General features: G+C 47.8%; 1 protein-coding gene across 1 annotated transcript in view; it reads right to left on the bottom strand.

Annotated features, from left to right (window-relative positions):
- Nucleotides 1-2116: 2116 nt before the first annotated feature.
- SYT17 (synaptotagmin 17) overlaps nucleotides 2117-22442 on the bottom strand; it is a gene marked incomplete at its 5' end in the record, with an annotated part of 36101 nt that continues 15775 nt past the window's right edge. Inside the window, 3 exons of the mRNA XM_010176361.1 lie at nucleotides 2117-2313; nucleotides 17572-17727; nucleotides 18523-18643. Of these exons, the coding sequence (XP_010174663.1) occupies nucleotides 2117-2313; nucleotides 17572-17727; nucleotides 18523-18643 (474 nt within the window). The remainder of the gene's footprint in view (nucleotides 2314-17571; nucleotides 17728-18522; nucleotides 18644-22442) is intronic.

Raw genomic sequence — 22442 nt, 5'->3', positions numbered from 1 at the left:
ACAAACACAGGTGAAACAGGCATAGATATGTATTGTTTTCTTTTTAAAAAGCAAACCATTAAAAGCACGGGAGGTGATGGGAGCTCATTCTAGGTTGCATTTGATGAACAGAGAGGAGGGAGATGACAGCTGCCTGCCCTACCATGTGCCAGCTCTGGACTGGCACCGCTCTGACCTCCAGTTTCAGAGTGGCCACAAGCGAAGGCAAAGATTCCCACAGCACCCAGCCCCGAGTCCCTGCCCCAAACACCACCTGTATTTTGCTCAAGACAATTCTTCTGCTTCCAGTGAAAAGGGAGTTTGCTCTGAGCCAAGGCAGGTGGAGAGCAGGTTGGTTTGCTCCTCTCCCAAGCAGCTGACAGGGACCCTGGGGACATCCGTGGCTGTGGGAAGGCTCTGCAACTCAGGGTGCATTGAGGGGCAGTGGGCCACAGGCCCAGGCCACCACGGGGGCCAAAGGCTACTGCCCAGCAATTCTGCAGGTGACCCAGGGAGCAGGACATTGGCAGAGCCTGGGGCCCTTCCCCACCTGCTGTTTGATCACAGCTGCTCTGATGGGGCAGCAGAGCCGACCCATCCATAACAACCCAAAGCGTTCTGGCACAGATAAGCACTGCTGAAGACAACAGATCCTTTCTTCTCCAAAACAAAGACGTGGAAAGACAAAGTCATGGGCCAGGCTCAGGTCTCTTCCTGGAGCGAAATATCCTCCTTTTGATTTCTTGAAGTGGCTGTAAGCAAGATACAGGTTTTTTATCCAGTCTCAATGCTGATAAACAGAGTAATATAAAAATAACAATAATTTGTGGCCCACTTCTGCAAAGAACCAAGGCCCAGAACCCGGTGCAGAGGATTTGACACATCTGTCCCCCAGCACATTGTGTACCTTCTGATGGGAACCATGCGCAGCCAGACCAACACACTTGGTTCACTCTCCTGACTGATCTCCATCAGCAGGTCTCCAGTTTCTCAAAAATTATTCCTGGTTCATCTGCAGTGAGTAACAAGGGGGTAAATGCCAACACATTTGCTTTCCTTGTGCCATAAACATAACTGATGGAACTCAACACAAAGCTGAATTCTGCTAACAAGCATCACCCCAGTCTACGTGGCACAATTAAATAGAATTTTATTCTCAATAAATATACAATCTGCATCATACCAGACAATATGCTGTGAAAAAATAAAATGTACAGAAGCAACCGACAGGACAGCTTGACCGTAGCTAAGTTCACTTGGTGGCCTGGAAAACCACCTGGGTTAACACACACAACACAGAAAGAGCCACTGCAGTCTGAGAGAGAATTAAAATTGTGTATTTTGGGTCTTCTTAACTGCAAAAGTCCTGCAGCAGGTTTCTTTTGCACAACACAGGTTTGAAAAGAGATGAGCTGGCTTTCCCAGTACAAATGCTATTGGAAACGTTTGCTTTGCTATATCATCACTGTATCTACTTGACGCACACAGACTGCTATCGAGAGTGGCAGGTCTCACCGCTGACGTGACATCGGATTCGTTTGACACGGGGCTGCACGGCCACAGGCACGCGCGTGCCCCGGCACACAAATGCACGCATACGTACTAACAGGAGCTTAATTCTGTTAAAACTAGTACAAGGACAAAACTGGAGTCAGAATCGATTTCACCACAGGTTCTACCATTTAAAAAAATATTCTAGCCTAATTACCACATTCACCAATGAGAGCACACGGGTACTTATATCTCCGAGAGGATGAGCCATGGATTTGGACTGGAAGGACAGTAGAGGCCAATCCCAGCTCTTCCACCTGCTCAGCGCTTCCTGCGCACCTCCACACCCAGCCCACGCCGCCCGGCCACGCGCTCCACCGCGCGGGATGCCAAACAGCCGAGCGGAGCCAGGTGCGAGCAGCGAGAGGGCCGGCCGGCCAGGCCGCTGGTGGCCCCAGGGGAACAGCCAGGACCTGGTGGACATGGTTCACAGAGGCCAGCGTGGCCGGTTGGGTGCCAGCAGCTGCTTCAATCCAATGGAGCTGCTGTGGAGTGCGTGTAGGGTGTGAGGTGGGGTGTTTCAGTCAGTGGTTTATTTTTTTTTCCTTGTCCACCTGCTTGGTCTGGCTGCTGTTAGTCCCCCACCTCATGTTACCTCCAGGGATGCTGGAGAGACGCGGTCGCACTCCTCCCGGGACCGCAGGCTGTGCCACTGCTCCACGGCCGTCCGGTGCGCGTTGAGCATCCGGCGCCAGTGGTTGGACTCGGGGGCTCCTGTCGAGTACTGCCCGATCACGATCCTCCCAATGAAGTCGTTGCTGCTTTTCACATTGTGCCCGTACACTGGGGAGAGCAGAAACAGAGACTGGTCAAGGCCAAAGCATAGCTTGTCCACCTGGATCTTTGACCCAGGAAAGCCAAACGTCCCGGCAATGCCCCCTCGTGCAGCACGCCAGTCACCAGCCTTTCTGGCATGTAACTCAGCACCTCAGAAATGTGAGAGACCACATCAGGAGTTTGGAAAGAATAAGATAAGCTGCATGACAGACTGAAATACAATTCAAACAAACAGGATGCACATCCACAGTTATCATGGTATTTAGCAAGAAGAGATGAGAAGAATCATAGAATAGTTTGGGTTGGAAGGGACCTTAAAAATCACCCAGTTCCAACCCCCCTGCCATGAGCAGGGACACCTTCCACTAGACCAGGTTGCTCAAAGCCCCATCCAACCTGGCCTTGAAGTAGAATTACATCATGTAAAGAAATGCTGAAAGCAGCATCTCAAAACCATCCTCCAAACGTAAGTGTCATGAACCATTCCAGTGCTTGTCAACAGCCTTCCTGACCCAGAGATGGGAATCACACACCTACAGGCTCAGCAGAATGTTTATACTGAAACCATTTTCCTCAATTATTGCTGCAGCTACTTGTGAAAAGTCCAGGAAAGCAACTGAGGGAGAGACATCAACCCAACACCCTGTCCATTGGATTAGCCCAGTCTCCTGGAACAAAGGACCACAGACAGCAGCAAAATCTAATGATGGACCTGATCCTGGGAAAGGCTGCATGTTCCCAACAGAGAGGAGGAAAACCACTTTGTGTTCTGCAAATTGAACCCCTGCTTCAGCTCATTAGAAAGCTGAACAAAACGTCTGTGCAAGCTGAAGCCAGGATATCCATGGGGACTGGCTGGATTAAAAAAATCTCCTCAGGAAAGAGAGGGATTTTTAAGAACAAATGTCTGCAGGGGCTCCAAATCCACCCAGGCTGGTGCAGCAAGAGCAGGTTCAAAGGGAGAGCTGGTTTCCAGTTCTCCAGGGCTGCTGGAAACCAGCACTGTCAGCAAAGCCACATCTGGGATCCTGGTGGCAGCAGCCCCCGATGCAGCGCACACCCTTCCAGGCAGGCAGGACACCAAGCACTAAGCGCTTGACCTTGCTTTTAATCACATGTCTTTGTCAAGGTTGTGTATTTCCTATTATAATATATCCCATGATTAATTAGTATTATTTTAACATGCTACTCAGTATCTCTACCATCTCCACACCCTGCACAGGCTGGTTCCTAGCTGCTGCACCAGTACGGGATCTTGCTCTGGGTGACTCAGGTGCCACTTGCCAGCACAGTCCCAAAATAAAGCTGCACAAGGTTACAACTCGCTTTTACCTTCTGACAGCTCTGACAGTTTATGGGCAGAGATGCTTCTCCACAACAAATTACCTGGGGATATTTTTGGTAACAGCAAACCTTCAAATGTTCCAATCATTTCTCCAAATAATTGCACTAAAAAAAAAAAAAATTACACGGCGACTCAGAACAGAGCGCTGTAAGTCCACCTTCAAACTACAGTTAAAAATGAATTGGGGGTACATCTTCCCCTTAGGAAGGTCACATCTCTCCCACTTGTCACCATCGGTTATCGAGGGGTGATGCCATCAGCATTCTGCAACGTGCTGCCGAGGAAGTGCCCCTGTCAAGACACCGCGCTGGTGTTATTTGGGAAGGCCACCGTTCGAGGAGGCAGTGAAGAATTTTAAGCCATCCATCTCCCAGCCAGTACACAGCCTGCCAGAGTTATTAACGTGCTCTCCTACAAGGCAATGGATCACAAGCGTAGCTAGCCTGGCCATGCTACATGTCCTGCTATGATTTATTATCCTAGAGAAAACAAATATTGTGATAAAATCACATAAAAGTACCCCCAAACCAAATGCCTCTCCAATTTTTTATAAAGGATTTTTTTTTTCCCTTTTTTTTTTTTTCAAGAACAGAAGAAGATGAAGCCTAATCTTGGGAGACAATATCAAGTAATTTAAGCCAAGAAGTCTTAAAGGCCATTAATTAATCACAGGATAAATTAACAGTGGGGAAGTAAACCCAGGCATACCAATTCCTCAAAAATAACCCATGTCATGACTGTAAAATGAGTAGGGGTGCTAACTAAGGGGACCTGTTATTTTACTGTTTATCTCAGTATTTTGAATTCTTATAAAGCAACTTGCTAATCTCATTGTGTTGGGTAATTAGCATGTTGATTCCTTTAGGGTATTAATAGACTAATTATACAAGCATTGTTGCTTCTATTGTTAACTAGTTTAGATAGCACAGGGGTAGATTTACTGCTGAAGAACAGAAAAGACATTTTCCAAGGCCAAATGCTTATTCACACACAGACGATAAGAGGTGGCAGTAGATTCGACCTCAGGTTTACAAACTCACAGCTGCACCAGAGCAGCTTCCTCAAAAGATGAAAGGTCTTTGTGTGCCAAAAATTCAGCTTCACTCATCAGTTCACAAGCCTTTAAAACTCAAGGACATGCCTTTCTCAGAGGCTAATTGCTTTATTCCACTCTTAAAATGTCCAGTATTTGTTGAGCAAATTTGCTGATGGTTGAGGTGCAGCAAGTTCTTGTGTGGACCTTACCCAGGAGAAGGTGCTAAAGATTAGTGTTGTGAACAAAAGCCCTTTTCTTTGCTCACATTCAGGAGCACAATTTTCCCTGTTGCTGTCACTGGTTCTTCCAAGAACAGCTTGGAAAGGAAAACTGTAGGAGCCCATAAGCCCAGGTGAGCAACTGAAAGCAAAGGCTGCTTGTGCTGCTGGCACTCCCTGCACCAGGCTGGAGCCGTTCTGCACTGTGAGCTCCTGTCCCGGTGCTGGAAGGGCCACAGCTCTCCCCACTGTTCCTTCCTCTGCTGCAGCAACCACTTCTCAAACAGACCAGGAACCGTTTCCTTGAATGCCAACAGCATGCAGTAGCCATGACGCTCATTACTCCTTTGAAGCTCATGCCTGACACTTCTGCCCCATCCCAAGGCCAGCAGCAGATGGCCCAATCACACCCTCGGTACAGACCCTGCACATATCACTCATGTACCAACCAGGAATGTATCGGCCAGGACTCCCAGATACGGGAGACCCTCCCAGATTGTCTCAGACACGATCCCAAAATGACAACTTTTCAAGATACAAGGAGAGCTGCACACCATTCCAGGGCTGGCCCCTGCCCCGGCTGGACAGGGACCTGCCAATGCAGCCGGCATCTGCAGGGGAACCCAGGAGCTCCTGCCAGCATGGAACCCTTGCAAAGCCATGGAGGAGCCACCAGCCTGGGGATGGGCAGGCTCTGCAGAACCCCTCTGCTCTTTGCACACACATGCAATGTGCCACCCACGTACCACAGCTATAGTCCTACCTACAGCACAGCCAACTCCACACAAGCTCACGCCTTCCACCTCAGGAGGAAAAAACCTGCTCTTTGCTTTCAGCTTCTTCCTCCGCAGGCAGAGGTGGGGAAGACCCTGTGGTCCAGCCCCTGGACAGCAGTTGGGTGCTGCACCACACCCTGAGCCCAGGTTACAGTACAAGTGGACTGAGCTGCATTACCCAATGTCTGAGCATGCCCTTCCAGAGTCTGAAAGCAGCTCACAGTAAATTTCAGATTAAATCTGCTCTTAGCCACAAAAACCAGTAACTCCGTGGAGCTGCTCAGAAGCAGAAAATTGAGTAATTATCATTTGGAGTTTTCAGACTGACCTAGACTCTGGTTACATTCAGGTAGACACTGATTTCCGTTTAAGAAACCTATTTTCCTGACAGAATCTACACACCTGATCTTACGATCTCTTTTCCACCATTGCAGTCATTTGCACAATAGCAACATCCATTTCCAGGCCAACACTGAGCAAAAAGCAATTAAGAAAGCAGAGGTCAAACCAATTCCTTCTGCAGCTGCTCTTTACTGAGGGTTGCATTTGGAAACAGAAAGGCTTCTTTAAAAAAACTCTCTAATAGAAATGCAGAAATACAAAGAAAATTGGGTTCACTCATGTCCATTAAATGGGTTGAATTCTTGAGGACAAGTGATGTGATGTAAATAAAACATTTTTATGTTATGTACTTATTGATGCATCACTCCTGAATGATCCATATCAAACTGATGGGGGCCCAGGTGCTGAGCCCATGTCTCCCACAAGGCTCCTGCACAGGAAGAGTGGCTGGGTAGCACCCCCCGCCCGGCTGCCACGTTCCTGGCAGGGCTGAGCAGGACGGCACAGCACTACCAGGCATCACACAGCCCAGAGCTGCACCCCAGGGGTGGCAGGGACTGCCAGGAGACACGATGGGACCTGCTGCTCCAACATTTGGCCCCAGGTGCAACTCCAGTCTGAGCTTTCCCCTCTCTCTTACCAACTTGGTCATGTGGAATTGTTTTTCATCAGTCAACGATTTCACCAGCCACTGCATAATCTGGCACTTGCCTCTGACCCATGAGGTTGCCCAGGTGGCATCAGTACTGGCACCAGATCCAGCGAAAATGCCCTTTACTTTCCCCTTTGCCTCTACACTGAGACATGCAAACCGAGCACCTGTGAAGAGCATGACTGCAAAGTATTCACGATTTATGACTCATGTACAATAGCAGAATTTAAGCTGGCATTTCAAATATTAATTCGTTGTTTGACTGAACATATTAGCAGCTTTGGAATGACCAGGAAGAAGCACTAATTTGGAAAATTTCCTGAAGTTAACTTCAAGGCTATTAGTACCATTTAAGTGATAGGGAACTTTACACAGAACCAGCTTGCTCAGCTGGGGTCACAAACCATCTGCATCTCCTGGAAACCCTCTGCCAGATGTGCCCAGCAGAGAGTACGGCCGCGCTGCACCTCTGCTGCCAGGGCACCTGCTGCAGCCTCGCCTCTACTGCAGCCTTTCCGGGAGCAACAGGCAGAGAAATCTCAGCACACAGGAGTGGGTGGGAGCTCTGGCACAAATAATTTAACTCCTCTTCAGTCACCTACATCAGTTACCTGCAATGCAATTAAAACCATTTAATTCGCAGAGAAGAAAAATAATTTTTGCCTCTGTTTTTCATCTGCCTTCTTACCCTGGCCAGACATCAAGCAGAATCTTTTCACTCAGTATACATTAGTTTGCCATTAGCTTATTTACAGCACATCATCACCCATTCTCTAACAAATTGTCCCCAAAGTTGTTTTCTTTTTTTTTTTAATGCAATTTGTTTGCATCCTGCATATTTTAAAAGGCCTTAGATAATTGAGCACCCCTCAGAGTGGCTCACATGCACCCCTCTGACACATGACAGCAGCCCAGCACACCAGCCTCCCCCCCCCCCAGCCGGTGCGGCTGCAGAGCCAGCCCACTGTCACGGAGGCACTTCCCAGCTCAGCAGAGCACGGCCAAAGGAACCAGCTCCCCAGTGGAGGAAATCCCCCAAGAATTAGAAGGCCCTGCCCTTTTCCTTTCCACTAGAGGATAAAGCTATTAAATCCAAATACTAGATAGCAAAAATCCAGCTTAATTTTTATAGCTGGTCCAGGGGAGAATATTGGCTGCCTGAGTCAATCATCAGACATGAAAGTCATTAAAAAAAAATCCTACCCACTATTATACACCTGCAATTGCTGTTGCCACAGCCTGTAAGAGTTTCATCAGATACTTTGGCCCACCAGGCTAGGAACTGAATAAACATCTACACGGTAAATATTCTGTCAGCGAGGGCTTTGCAGCACCAGCACACCTGACCCGCAGCCCAGAGACGCGACTTGCAGCCCCACAGCCACACTTGCTGCCGCCCAACGTTGTGCTGCGAGCTGCAAAACCTGCGCCCAGAAACCTTCAGCCATCAGCGTCCTGCTCCAGCGGCCTCATTGCACACTGTGCCCGGATCCATCCTCAGAGCCTCAGATTACAGCCAAACCAGGGGAGAAGGGAAAAATGAGCAAAGACACGCCTGAGGCTGCACACAGGCAATGGAGCAGCAGAGTCTCCCTGAGGACACAGGTCCCACCAGACCGGGAGTCTCTCCAGCCATGAGAGACCACAATCCTGTTGGCACCGACCCATCAACACTCCCTTTGGCCTCAGGGCTTGGTGAGGTCTCCGAGTGCCCTACTTACCACGCTTGCCCCACTCACGCAGGCAACACTCCATCCCTCATCCTTTGTGGGCAGAAACCAGTGCCCAGCCTTTTCTATGCTGGCCACTGAGCTCTGCCACCAGCTATTGGTTTGAGCTGTCAGGTTAAGCAGGTCTGAAAACTACTTCTGAACTGCTTGACATCAATATTAAAAAGCTGTTTAACACAAAGAGGGTGCTGCGAGGAGCAGGCAGAAGCAGGACTAATGATGTGCACTGCAAAGGTCACAGGTACAGACCAAATACTGCCCCTTGCTCCTTAAGCGTGGCCTGTAATATTTAGTAGAGGATAGAAAGGCACGGGAGAAGATGCAGTGGTTTCACATTTATCAATTTAATCCCTCTCAGGCTCTGACGCACATGTAAAACTCACTTCCCAGCATCTCCTCCGTGAGGCTGCTCCCTGCAACGTCTGCGCCTGTCCAGCTCCAGAGGGAACTGGAACCGAGCGAGCACACAGCCGAATCCCGGCCACCCACAGACCCACCCTGGCTCCAGCTCCACATGGGAGAACAGCACCACACCAAGGAAACGCACTTTGGAAAATCATTTCCCCTCCTCACTCTGCTGTGAGGGCAGCCCCTGTAAGAGACCTTCTAGCGGCCTTCCAGTACCTGAAGGGGCTCCAGGAAGGCTGGGGAGGGACTTTTTACAAGGGCAGGGAGTGACAGAACAAGGGGAAATGGCTTTAAACTGGAAGAAGGGAGATTGAGATGAGACATTAGGAAGAAATTCTTTCCTGTGAGGGTGGTCAGACACTGGAACAGGTTGCCCAGAGAAGCTGTGGCTGCTCCTCCCTGGAAGTGTTCAAGGCCAGGTTGGATGAGGCTTTGAGCAACCTGGTCTAGTGGAAGGTGTCCCTGCTGATGGCAGGGGGGTTGGAACTGGATGATCTTTAAGGTCCCTTCCAACCCAAACCATTCTATGAAATGGAAATGCACAAGCATGTCCTGCAGAGGTCTCAAGGACGTACAGGGATTACACCTCATGAAGTTACCTGATCAGGAAGAAATGGAATAGTGGACTGGACACATCTTCTCCAACAGCCCAGTGATACTGAAAAGGAGTATCTACAGCTGGCTTTTTCCACCACTGATTCCTCTCTCTCTCTTTTTTTTTTTTTTTTTTTTAAATTAAATTGCATCTTAATTCTCTGCACCATGAGCCCCAGACCCAACAAAGCACATGAATGGCTTAATGAATATTTATACACCTCACACGAACAGGCTCCAACGCCAACACCGTACAGCACCTGCAAACGAAGGCAGGGACGGCCACGTGGGAGAGGCAGCTTCTGCCGGCACGTTCACGCGTCTCTGCTGATGGCCATGGGGCCAGGCACAGGCATTTCATCTCCATACACCTCTCTACAGCCCAGAGCTCCTACTGCCACCGAGATTTTTCCTCATTTGATACACAGAAAAATTATGGCCTTGTGAGACGTTTGAACAATTTCTTTCACCGCGGCATGAGCCAAACAAGATGAAACATTGAGGTCGAGAGGCATGACACTGCTTAAATTAATGGGCTTGGCAAAATGAGCAAGTGCTCATCATCAGTCTGGAGAGAGGAGAGTTCGCTCCTTTCTTTAGGAGAAAGAGATCCTCAAAAAATTCCATAGAGCTCCAGGACAAGCGGTTTCTGCCATGTCTGCAATGAGGTACGGTTATTAACTCAGTCAGCCCACTTGAAGAATCTAATTTTGCCTTCTAAGCAAGCAACAGATTGGCTCAGGAAGCATCAACATCTTGTTGCTCTCACCAGGATTAATAGTGTTTCACTCCTCCTCATTAAAACAGAGAGTCTGCTGCAAAAGGCAAATCCATCTCTGGAGCACCCTCCCTGAATGACCCCGAACAAGGACCGGGGCTCCAGGACCCCACTCAGCATCTCCAACCAACCCTTGCTGCCTGTTCTGCTGTCACTGCTCCAGGCTGACAAACCCCTGTCATGGAGACCAGGAAGCCATGGATGGGATCTGGAGGGTGGAGAGCAATGGGGACCATCCTCCTCCCAGCAGGGTTTTGAAGCCCGTGCAGCACAGCCATTGCAGAGAGGCTCTGCCAGGCAGGGTGGTCTCCAGGAGGCCAAGGTCTCCTGCTGCCAAGGCATCTTCCCGTGCCCCTCTCCCACTTCCCCAAGAATGGGAGATGTCCTCACAAGACCTGCTGGGTCACCTCATGTGGCCACAGGACCCAGAGCAAAGCAGTTGGGATCGTGGGAGGCAGCAGCCGGGAGCACTCTGCTCTCCCTAGACCCAAGCACGGACCATATGGTGTCCGTTGCATAAATATATGAAGTATTTTATAACGCCAGACACAAAGGCCAAATTCTGATCTAAATTAAACAGATATAAATCCCCAGAAAATCCAGTGCTGACATCAATGTTTTCTTTTTTTTTTCCCCTTTGGCTAAGATAGGATTACACAGGTTTAAGCAAAGATTAGATTCTGCTCCTGAGCTCCAGATACATGGAATATACAGACAGTCCAATGCTTCAGAAACACACGTCTAATAGACAACAAAAACCAATTTTCTAGCAGCAAGTTGCCTAATTATCTGTTCATCTAAGAGATGTTACGGTGCCCAACACGATAGCATTTCAAAACAGAAAACACTTCCTCCTCCTGCATTCCAGCATGGGGAAAGAATAGTTTCATTTGCCTCATGTATTAGAGATTTTTTTTTTCCCCAATATAGTGCACAAAAGACAAAGTGCCTGAATATCTTTTGTGGGAAAGAAAAAGCAATAGGAGAAATGGGAGATGAGCATCTGAAGCAGCAAGTCAAAGTGTAGATGTGTAATGACCCCAAACACACTGCAGATTCCATCCTTGCAAACGGGCACCTAAAGATGATGCTGGCATCTGAAGGTCATGCTTTCACACAGCCAGGCAAATCAAAATTCGGATGTATTTCTAGAGAAGCCTGAGGACAAAACCATTATCAGCCTTCAACCTGCTCAGCTAATTGGGACATTTGGAAATCAGCCTGTTAATTAAAAAAATACCACTGAAAAGCCTCACTATCTGCATCATGTTCACAGCACTTGTAAAAGTCTCGCGCAGTGCAGGCAAACACCAAAAGCATCACCTTGTCTCCAACATCTACATCACCACCTGAGTGACCACCAGAGCTGATGGGGAAAAAATGAATAGTTTTAAAGTCTGAGGAGCTTCAGCCATCTTCTCCTCAACCAGGACCCAAGCTGCCAGGAGGTCCAACTTTAGGACTGACCCAGATGAATCCTGGTTAGTTTTATTTCCAGCTGTGATGGGTAAGTCTGGGTCTGTGAGCTGTAAGCCTCTGACACAGCAGTTTGTCCCTCTGTCTAACCTGGGCTCACTTGGAAGGCAAGGTCTGGAGCTGATGACCACCTTCAGCTCCGGCCCATCTCCATACAGCCTTTTCTGCAGGGCAGGGCTACTCTCCTTCCCCCATCTCCACCACCAGTGACTGCCCCAGAAACTCTGTCATGTGGATCAAGAGCATCTCAAAACATTTTCTAACCAACATTCAAAAAATGTTCATTAGACAACATACAAAACCAAACTGCTCTGTACCAGAGCATCTCCAACATCCTCGGGAATGAAGGATGACAGCAGACCAGAGCCGTGCTCACCAGGGCTGTCTGTGCCGTTAGTGACCATTTATTCCAGATGGAAACATCCCAAAACATCTGTTTCCAACAAGAAATCAGGATTTCAAGGAAGACCCAATTCATCAGGATTTCAAGGAGGACCCAGTTCCTCTCTTCTCAAGCTCTAATGCCACAAAAGCAACAAAAGCAATACTCAAACAGGCAGTATTTGTTCAAAAAGAAAATATTTCAGTGAAAACAAACAACTAAACTACCCAGAACTGCACCATTAGCAACATATACCAACAATGGCTTTTTTCCTCCCTCTAAAAATTCAAACTTCAGTACATGGTCCCTAAGTTTTCCCAAAGGCCAAGGGAAAGGGAAAACGAACCAATAAAGGAACCAGGTATATTGCTACTGAACAGCAATCTGTTATTTTAATCAAGTACTGCCTATTAACTGGAAGTTAATTAGAGCCCTGGGATAAAGCATCAAAGCGACCCAGGAGTCTTGAGACATGTATTGTTACAGCACTCGCTGCACAGAGATGCTTGATGGTATTGTCAGTGCCTGTCTGCAGTGGCCATTGAAACCACAGGTACAGGTGTGCAAAGTCCCACTGCTCAACTCAAATACTTTAAATAATATGAAAAAATTGGTCCTAAATCTTTACAGAAAAGAGAGACATGGTCCATTTTAAAAATATATTGAAAAGTGAAGATAATCATATAAAATCCCACAAATGGTTCAGAAGAGAGAATCCCTGTGAGCTGTGTTCTCAGCCAGTACTTCTGGTGAAGATCTCAGCAGCTGTCATGCATGTATCAAGGCCAATCTCTCCATCAACACACAAAGCCTGCCTCAACCTGCATCCCTCCCCTGGGCAAAGCATCCTGTCCTCCTGGAGCCATGGCCACCTTTCACACAGGAACGGTGCCATGGGAAGAGCCCCACAACCACTCTCCATCAGACACCACCAGCTCCGATGCTTGTCCCAGCTCTGGCTATACTCTCGGCCAGGTCAGATGGCACAGCAGGTTTTTCCTCTACATTTGCACAGATGGTACCCAGAGCATGAAAATGATTTTTCCCTTTTTGGGGACACTGTTTGCTTCACAAAGCCTAAAGATCCTGTCACATAAGCATGCACCAGAGCGTATTTAGATGGAGAAAGACACAAGCAGTCACCACAGGACCTCAGGCAGATATATATTCCCTAACTGTGAGTGCTGAAGGTTCTATTCTATTTTTTTTTTTATGGTGAGTGATCAAAAGATGTGGTTTGCCCTACAGCGCTGGTGTTTTTTATTGGGCCATCTGGGCTTTACTGCAATGCAAACAGCATTACCGATGCTTGTTATTAACAACGTTATAATCATTAACAAAATACCACAGTGCTCGGATTTCAGGTGTTGTCTCACCTCCTGCTGCACAGCCAAACCAAAGGTTAGGCTGGGATTTAGAGGGCAGCCAGCCCAAAATCCATCTGCAGGGAGAACACGGTGTCTCTGGACACCCAGCATCCAGCCCTCCCAAGCACAGAGGCTGCAGTCGCACCTCAAATATCCTTTTTTCTGCCTGGAAATGACCTCAGGCAGCAGCTGACAGCCCTGCTGCCAGGGCCAAACTCCACCTTCCCCTTACCGTGGGACAAAAAATAATTAACACCTTTGTTCACAGGTATACGTGGTTAGGAGAATATACTGTCCTTTAAAGCCTGCCCTATTTCTCTGCAAGAGATGAACCCATAACTTGTTTGCAGTCCAGCAGAAGATGGCACATGGGGGATGTGTGTCAAGTTGCCAAAAAAAAAAAAAAAAAAGTGGAAAAAAGAACCACTCAAAAAAGCACATTTCTGATTCAGCATGTACATGGATGCTCATTACAGAGACAACACATTCGATGGAGTACAGGAAAATCAAACGTCTTCTCCACTAGCTGTTACCTCACTCACCATCTTTTTTCCGTCAGACATTAGACTCATCGTATCAGTTGTTTTCCTGGTTTTAGCCTCTCTTAGTGAGAAGCTGTGAACAGACAATACTTGCAGCAGCAAACCTGACCCTGGGTCCTGACCCTGGACATCTCCACCTGAGCTCATCCCATCTCACTTTAGGCACTAAATTGGGACATGTGAGTTAGTGACAGCTCCAGTAAGCATCTGAGATAGAAAGAGAGGCGAAGGTAGAAAGACAGCTTGTATGAGGTGTCCTGCACCAATGTGGGAGGAGAAGGATTTTGGTCTGTAAACACCAATAATTTAGTGTTGAATCCTCGTATGCCTAAGGAGGAGAAAAGATCTAAAAACCAGCCCAACTCCCTAAAAATCTTGGCTAACACAGAGCTCACCCTGTGCACCTCATCTTGGAGGCACCCAATGCCCATCTCCTAGTCTGGCTGCGCTTCAGCCCTGCGTTGAGTCCAAAGTCCAGCTCTCCAGAGCACCACCAGGAAAACAGGGAGCAGAATGGTGCTTTACAGAAGACCATCCATCCATCCAGTGTTTGCACACACAGTCCTTGCTGAAGTCACAGCAAACCGCTGCGTAAATTCTTACTACAGCACACTAAACCCAGGCAGTTTGATTCAAGATGCACATGAGAAAAACACACAGGGGAAAGAAAAAAATTAATCTTACTTTGTCTAGATAGTGCCTCGCTTTGCAGCATGGTACCAGCCACACAGAGGGAGTCAGGAGCCTCAGCTGATAGGGACTGGCACAGCTCCACAGCTTTCCAGTGAAGCCAAGCCAATGTAAAGACAGCTGCAGACTGGGTCCAAAATATGAAGCCACAAAAAAGGCTCCTTTAAATTATTGAAGATATACTCACTTCTGGCTCCCACGACTGCTTTTACAGCTCTCTCTCCTTTCAAAGCATTGTCACCCACCCTTCAAGCAGGATTATTTTCCTTTTCAATTGGACTTTGACTCAACAGCAAATTTAATTAACTGACCTAATGGACTAGAGTTGTGGATTGAAAAAAATGAGAAATAAAAACCAGCTCTCACAAAACACACAACAGAATGAACCATCATTGCAGCCAAAAAAACCTCAAGTGAAAACAAAAAAAAAAAAAACCCCCCAAAAAAAAGAGAGAGAAAAACTGTGGCTTATGCTCCTGTTTTATAGAGATGCAAAATAATAAAAAGATCCTCACATTGTGAGGTACAACTTCTCCATGCTGGGAACCACTTGCTCTTTATTGTCTTTTAACAGAAGATCCCAAAGCCCTTTACAAGCTTTTAAGCTGCGCAATACCCTAGCATGCCAAGAAGGCAGCTATATGGGGAATACCACCATCCCCAGCCCAGACCCTCAGCCAAGCTGCATGCTGATACTCATTTTATTAAAACCTCATGGATGCACACAAGAAGAAACTGGCGCTGCCCTTGCTGTTGGGGACATGCTTCCACCAACATCTGGAGCATCTCCATTGCGTAGGTGAACATATCAACCACCACATCCCCTGAACCACCCCGCTCCCATGACACTAGAGATGCCTGTAGAGGAGTCCTGATTCAAAGGTCCCTGCAACAAAATGGGCTCTTGGTTCCTCTAACAACAGAAGGCAGTGCAGGCACCAAGCCAGCAGAAGAGTGTACACACAATGAGACCAACACCTCTGGCTCCAGCTATCTATTGGCCACACAAACCACATCTCTCAACCAACAGAGTCCTGACCACAGCAGAAGCAGCAAGCCCAAGGACACCAGCAGCAATGCTGTGTCCAAGCCACGCACCACCCTTCAGTCCGAGAGCAGCCACGAGAACCTGACCCCACTGCTCCACCAAAAAGCTCTGCAGGCTCCTTCCCAGTTTTGGAACTGATGGTGACATTTCTGGCCTGGGATTATTTATTGCAATGTTCAAAGCAGGCAGCACGTCACTTGGAAAGTGAAGCACCACTTAAAAGGCACGCCACTGAAATCCAACTGCATTACATATAATTATAAATCAGTTAACTTCCCATTGACTTATTTGAGAATACATTCATTTGCACAGAAAAAAATAAGCGGACATCCACTCATTAATGCTAACTTCATCAGCCACGGTGAGGAGCAGCATATTCCCCTCACCCCTCTGACTGCACAGAGCTGCTACTCTGTTTGCCTTTTCTTCTAGTAGGAAAACGGGAAAACAAAGAAAAGAGTATTTCACGCCTGTCACAAGATCACCTGATGGAAGCTTCCAAGAACAAATTCATCATTGCACATGCAAGGTACAGTCAGGGTGATGTGCATGCAAAGTAGTGATTAATTATAGACTTTTTGCTGAGGAAATTTCTGAGCATGAAGGGCAAAATTTAAATTCCTGATCAGCATCATTTTTGTTATAACATGTTTGGAAACAAACTAATGGGTTGGAATTAGGCTCCTTGTATGAGCTTTGACACCTGTATTTGCTATGTAAGAAATAAAATTTTAAAATACTTCAAAATATGTTATTTCAGATGCAGATTCCTTTCTCTTCATCGAAAGATGGTGAGTAATAGGTGGAAAGTTGCCAAAAAAATGTGTTTGTGAAGCATGGGAGCCCAGCGTGGCAGGAGACTGCGGGTCCCAGCACCCAGCCCTTCTGCTTCTCCAGAGGACAAGGTCTGACCCTGCTTCTGACGGTGTCCGAGCTCCACAGCACACGCAGACCAGGTGAAGTCATGGCACAGCAGGGAAACGCACCACTTCCCAAGGTCCCAGCAGCCCTGCCCAAGACCTCCATGCTGCAGAATGGCAGAAAAGGCCACTGGCCACAGCGGGTCCATGGCCTCAGTTCAGCCCCACCATTACTGCCCAGCCTGTGGCGAGAGCGCAGCCGGGGACTCGCCCCTGCACCCTGCTACCCTGCTCCCAGCAGCCCAACTGTTGCCACCGACTGTCTTCATGCCTGGAGAACAAAACCAGGAGATTCACAAGTGGTTTAAAAATAAGAATTCCTATCCCAGCCAAACACCTCCAGTGCTGACAAAGCTCTTGAGTCAGGTCAGCTCTGGGACTCCTCCTGGCCCACAGCCTGCAAGGTCTGTGTCTTGGTCTATCTCAGCAGTTCCACGCAGGGCCTGGCACCGAGTCCCAGCCCTTTAAAAATAAAAGGCACGAACAAACCTGCTTACAGAACAGGTGATGTCAGTGTCAAACACCTAGAGCTGCATCATCTCACCAGCAAATTATGTCAAGTGCCAGAAGTTATCTTTGCCAGTGTTTGGGCTCTGGGATCATTCAACACTTCCCTCTCATTCTTTTACTTTATGCCCAAGTTGGTTGCTGCTGAGAAGTACAATTAATGCCTCCTCCCCTGCACAGAAGCATTCCCAATTGCATCAATTAAGCACAAGACCAATGTGGTGTGGTCCCAGCCAGCTCCAGCCATCAGGTGGCAATGCTGGGAACAGCTTCTGCGGAGGACAGAGGGCTAATTAACCTTCCCTGGAGACTCCAGCAATGGCCTCCCCTTGCAGGGTGGCTACTGGGACAGACACCATCCTGCACAGGTTCATCTGTACACCCACAACTGCTTCTTTGTTCACCCCTGAGGCAACCACAACCATGCCAAGCCGGTGACAACACCACATTTACCTGTGAACACTAGGCTGGCGTTCTCCAGTTCTTCCTGTGGAACCTTGAAACTGAAGGATTCATTGTAGAAGGGATCTATCGTCCCCCGCATGCAGGAGGTCTTCTTGGTTTTTGTTAATTTTAATCCATGAACAAGTTGAATTTTCACAAAGGGATCTGACAAAACAGACAAGACACAGGTTCTGCGTTACAGCACCGTGAGTCAGCACCCCGGTGTGTGAAGGGTGGGCGCCGCAGGGATGGACTGTGCTGGAAAACAGCATTTGGGAATGACTGGGATTTGTACCACCACACCACTCCCAGGGGCCTGCAGGGGAGATCAAAGTCAGGCAGCTGGATTAAAAATGCTCCCTGCCAACCACAATTAATGACAGCTTTGAGAGAGGCCAAGCATACTGTTCTTCTTGGAAAATGCCAATATTCTGGCAGCAGCAGTGGCTGGGACAGGGAACATGGAAAAAACACCTGAGGACATACACATGAAGCAATTACCAGTCAGCTCATTTGGGAATGGCAGGGAGCAATGCATGGACACTGGAAAAACCTCACACCATCCAGAGAGCAGCTAGATATCGTAAATGAAACCACTGCACCACTAACACCCAGGCAGCACACAGCACCTGCAAAACACAGCGCAGCCACAAACAGCTGCCTTACAGAACACACCATGGGGGGAGTTCAGGGATCCTGCCTCCTCACCTCACCCTGGGTCAGAGATTTTTACTTTAAATATGCCAAGGGTATTCACACCCTCCATTTTATCTCAGGGTAAGTGTTCCAAATACTTCTGTTATTGTTGTCTATATATATATTATCCGGAGCTTTGTATTAATAGGAACGGAGCATCCACATCCCCCGGGGTCACCCACAAATTGCAGCCTCACCACTGATCTGTTTTAAAAGCACATATAAGCTGTGCATGAGTAATGTGAGAAACACACTGCCCTTTACCTGAACCTTGGCTCATGTCTGTCTGAAGAAGCTGTTTTGCTCTAATGATGTCCACGTTCAGTCTTCCTGCACTGGGTAGGTAGTTTAGTGACAACAGCAGCTCTCCCAGCTCCACTTCATTCTGCAGGGAAAAGGGAACATGGAAATTCAGAACAGAGCTCAGAGGGGAAGGGAAGAACAGGAAGAGAAATTAAATAAATCCCATTTGTCTAAGTGCCTGAAAAATAAATTTTAGTCACGCTCTAAACTGCAACCAAGAACCATCTGGCGGTACCTCATGCTGAGCAGAAACCAGAAAGAATACTATCCCCAGGTGAAGACTGTTCTTTAATCGCTGATCCTTCACCAGCTTTTCAGCAGTCATGCAAAGAGTACCTACAGGGAGGAATGAATACAAGGTCAGTAGTTTCTACCTGCTCCATTTTAAATGGTTTCAGGTGGTTCTGGTCTTACCAACCTCACATCCTTATTCATATACAAAACACAGACCCATTGGAGAAGACATCCTCTTTCCTTTCCAGCCCTCAAGGACCACACCAGCCACTTGGGAAGTTCAGGCACAACATAGTTAACACATCCCTGGGTCACAGGAAGGTAATTCAGAGGAGACATCCCTTTGACATCCAGCCCGTTCTACCCAGAGACCACAGCACAGCTTAACTGTGCCCTTGCTGTTCATCAGGCTGTACCACGGCCACAGCTTCACATCAATACAGCTGTTCAGCCATTATTTCTTTCCTTTTACTTAATGATGCTTAAAACTAGTAATTACAAAAAAGAGCTGGAGAACTGACATCACTGCTCCTTAGACGTGACAGTTTATAATAACCTCTCCCCCCTAGCATGACCTGGCTCCAAGATGCTGATTATTATTCGCAGATGCAAAATACACACAGTGAAACAACTCTGGAGACTGAGAACACACCAGCCAGCCCAGGAAGGGCATCGATGCATCTGCCTTGTCTCAGGTCCATGCCTTTTTTTCAGAGCTAGTTCTTCATCCCAAATAGCCCAGCAGTTCAAAATCAAGCCTAGGTCAGATGTTAGCAGCCCATTCTCAAAAGGAAAATGAGCTAGAGTGGTATTGCAGTCATAACAAAAGGCTTAGATATCTTTACTGATGCCCCAAATATTAGATTACAGAAATCAGAGACTAAAGGACTGGGCAGACAATAAAGAAAAAAGCTCTGGGACAGTCACATCCTGAATTGACCCCAAGAACCAGGTTCATCAGCAGACAGGCCAGCACACAAGGCACACATCCCTGGTGAGGCTATCAATGGCTCTGGGGAAACTGAGGCTGTGGCTGCTGGGAAACCCATCCAGTTCCCAGCTATTCAGCTGCAAATGGAAAAGCACAATTTCCACTGAGCACAGATGAACCAGAGGCCTTGGACCAAATCCAGGGACACACTTGGGCAAAAGTCCTTCCCTCTGCCAGGAGAAGCACAGCATCTCCTGCCTGGCTGGCCAGCAGCACAGAACAGCCCCACTAATGGTGGGCCACTTGGCTCCTCACCTAATGAGCCAAGTGCCAAAGCTGACCTCAGGCAATGGTATTGAAAGTTCTCCCCAAGGCACTTGGTCTCCTCTCCTGTTCCTGTTGACTACTCCCGGAGAAGGCAGTGGGACGTGCGGGGCAGGCAGGAGCAGGTGGCATGCTGAGGAAGTCCTGCACCTCCAACACTACATAATACAATTCAGTTTAATTCAATATCTCTTTTTTTGGCTTTCCACAGAAAATATGGCAATAGGCTGTCAACTTTCACATCAAAGGTCTCTGCATTTCAGGAGCTGGCAAAGCAACCCCTCGGTGTTTAACCCCGTGCATTCAACGAGCATAGGACAAGGGAAGCACCATGTGGGGAGCAGGGCAAAGGCTGCGAGTACAGCAGCGTCCTGACTCAGGCCCTGGGCAAAAAGTCTGGATCTTCACCACAGATCCGAAGGCAAACCCACCCACCCATCCTCCTCACACTCTGCTGCCCCAGGAACCAGCTCCAGAGCCAAGCTGGCAGCACCCACCCCAAGCTGGCCCACCTTCCGCCTGACCTTCCCCACAACCCCTCTCCCCCACAAGAAAAAGCATCCAGTTCCTTACCCCAGACTCCTTTTGTCATGACATCTTTTGAGCCACATTATGTGGCAGTCTATGACTGCACATCACACACACACTCACCACGTGCATTTTCTTCCATTGCTACAGTATTTTTGGTTCACTAAGAAGGCATCCCTCTTCTGTCAACCTTTGCCAACTTCCACATCACACTTCAGTTCAATACATGATATTTTAAGTTCTTTCCATCAGAAAGCCATTCCCCAACACAAACCTGATCCAATATGCACACGATGCTCACAACTTTTGCAAGATCAAGCAATATCTACATATGCCATTGCGCCCAACGGTTGCACAACATAAGGATCTAAGACAGTCGTGTGTCCAAGGTGATTTAAATGTCATCTATCTAATTTAAACTATCATCTTAGGTTTGATTTTCCCCAAAACTGCTCCTCTTGGGTCCACGGCTGGAACAGTCTGAAGATAGGTTTATTATTAAGAACAGTAAGTGACTTCTAAATCTGTTACCAGGACAGTAACGAAGCACCGCAGTGCCCACACCTCCACCCACAACAGGATCCACCTGAGGAGATACCTCTCAATCTCAGCTCATTTCTTATAACTTATCAACAACATTTTTCGCACATCCAGTCCTACTTCCACTTGCACTCACTGCTGCATCAGGTTCCATGCAGGCTTTATTCCTAGAAATTCAGGTACATTTGGACAGCACAAAGTAGGAAGCTAATTAGTGATGTTTTTACCTGCTGTGAAGAGACAATCAAACAGCTCTGGCTGCAAATACCAAACTTCTGGCACAGCCAGAAGACAGGCTGGCACTGGGCAGGGATGTAGGACCTTTCAATTCACCTCAAGCTCAGAGTGCTGAAAATTCACTTTGGGGTAATTACTTCTGGATTCATCCATTGGTGGAACCTGTTGACCTTATCCAAGACCTGCAGGAACTAAGGGGCTTCCCTGGGTCACAGAGGAGTGGTGAAGCTCAGCAAGGGAAGGTAAATCTCCACGCTTCTGACACATTTACATTTATGCTCCTTTTAAAAAAAAATTCCTCATGTTGTACGCTGACTGGGTATGTAACACCCACCGAGGCAAAGGTGGGAGAACCAGGCATCCATCCCACCTGAACCCTCCCCAGCACCGTGTCCTGTAACCCCTGCAGAGGTTATCGAAGGAGCCACTATAACTGCTGCCTAACCCACGAGCCTTCAATAGGTAAAAGTAAAGCCAAATCCCTGATTTCCACAGGTTCTAACCCAACAGGGACGTTGACATCTCTAGAAAAATCTTTTTGACTATCTGGGCTTAAATTTGAGTAAGGCGAGATATAAAACGCTATGCTCTGTAAGTGTGAGTCAGTGAAGTCAAACTACAGACTACCACCAGCTTTAATGAGTCTCAGATCAGACCTCACATCACTTACCAAATCTCAATAGCACCTTCTGCACCTTGATGCTTCTCAAGCACACCCAGAGTTCAGTTAATTATTTTAAGGGAAGGAACACACAATCCAACCCACAGAGGCCATGGCAGGACGGGTGTGCTCCAAGCCAGCAGCAAAGCAGCAGCCCCGCTGTAGGCAGAGCACCAGCAGTGTTTGCAGCAATAACAAAAGGTGTTTTCAGAAGGAAACCCAGCTCCTCAGATAGCTCACCTCCCCGCACAAGTGACTCAGCCTTTTCAAAGCATTTAACTTGAGCAGTGAACTGCCTCTGATCTTATAAATGCATTATTTCTAGCTTAGCTGCAAGGATCTAGGAAACATGCTTCAAATCCTGCCACGGTGCCAGAGGGGACATCAAGCACTCAAGAAAATGAACCAGTAGCCAGCAGCCACCAT

This window comes from Antrostomus carolinensis, unplaced genomic scaffold (genome assembly GCF_000700745.2).
Source record: "Antrostomus carolinensis isolate BGI_N321 unplaced genomic scaffold, ASM70074v2 scaffold26039, whole genome shotgun sequence".
In the NCBI taxonomy this organism is placed as follows: domain Eukaryota; kingdom Metazoa; phylum Chordata; class Aves; order Caprimulgiformes; family Caprimulgidae; genus Antrostomus; species Antrostomus carolinensis.
This window is presented reverse-complemented; position numbering and strand designations above follow the sequence as displayed.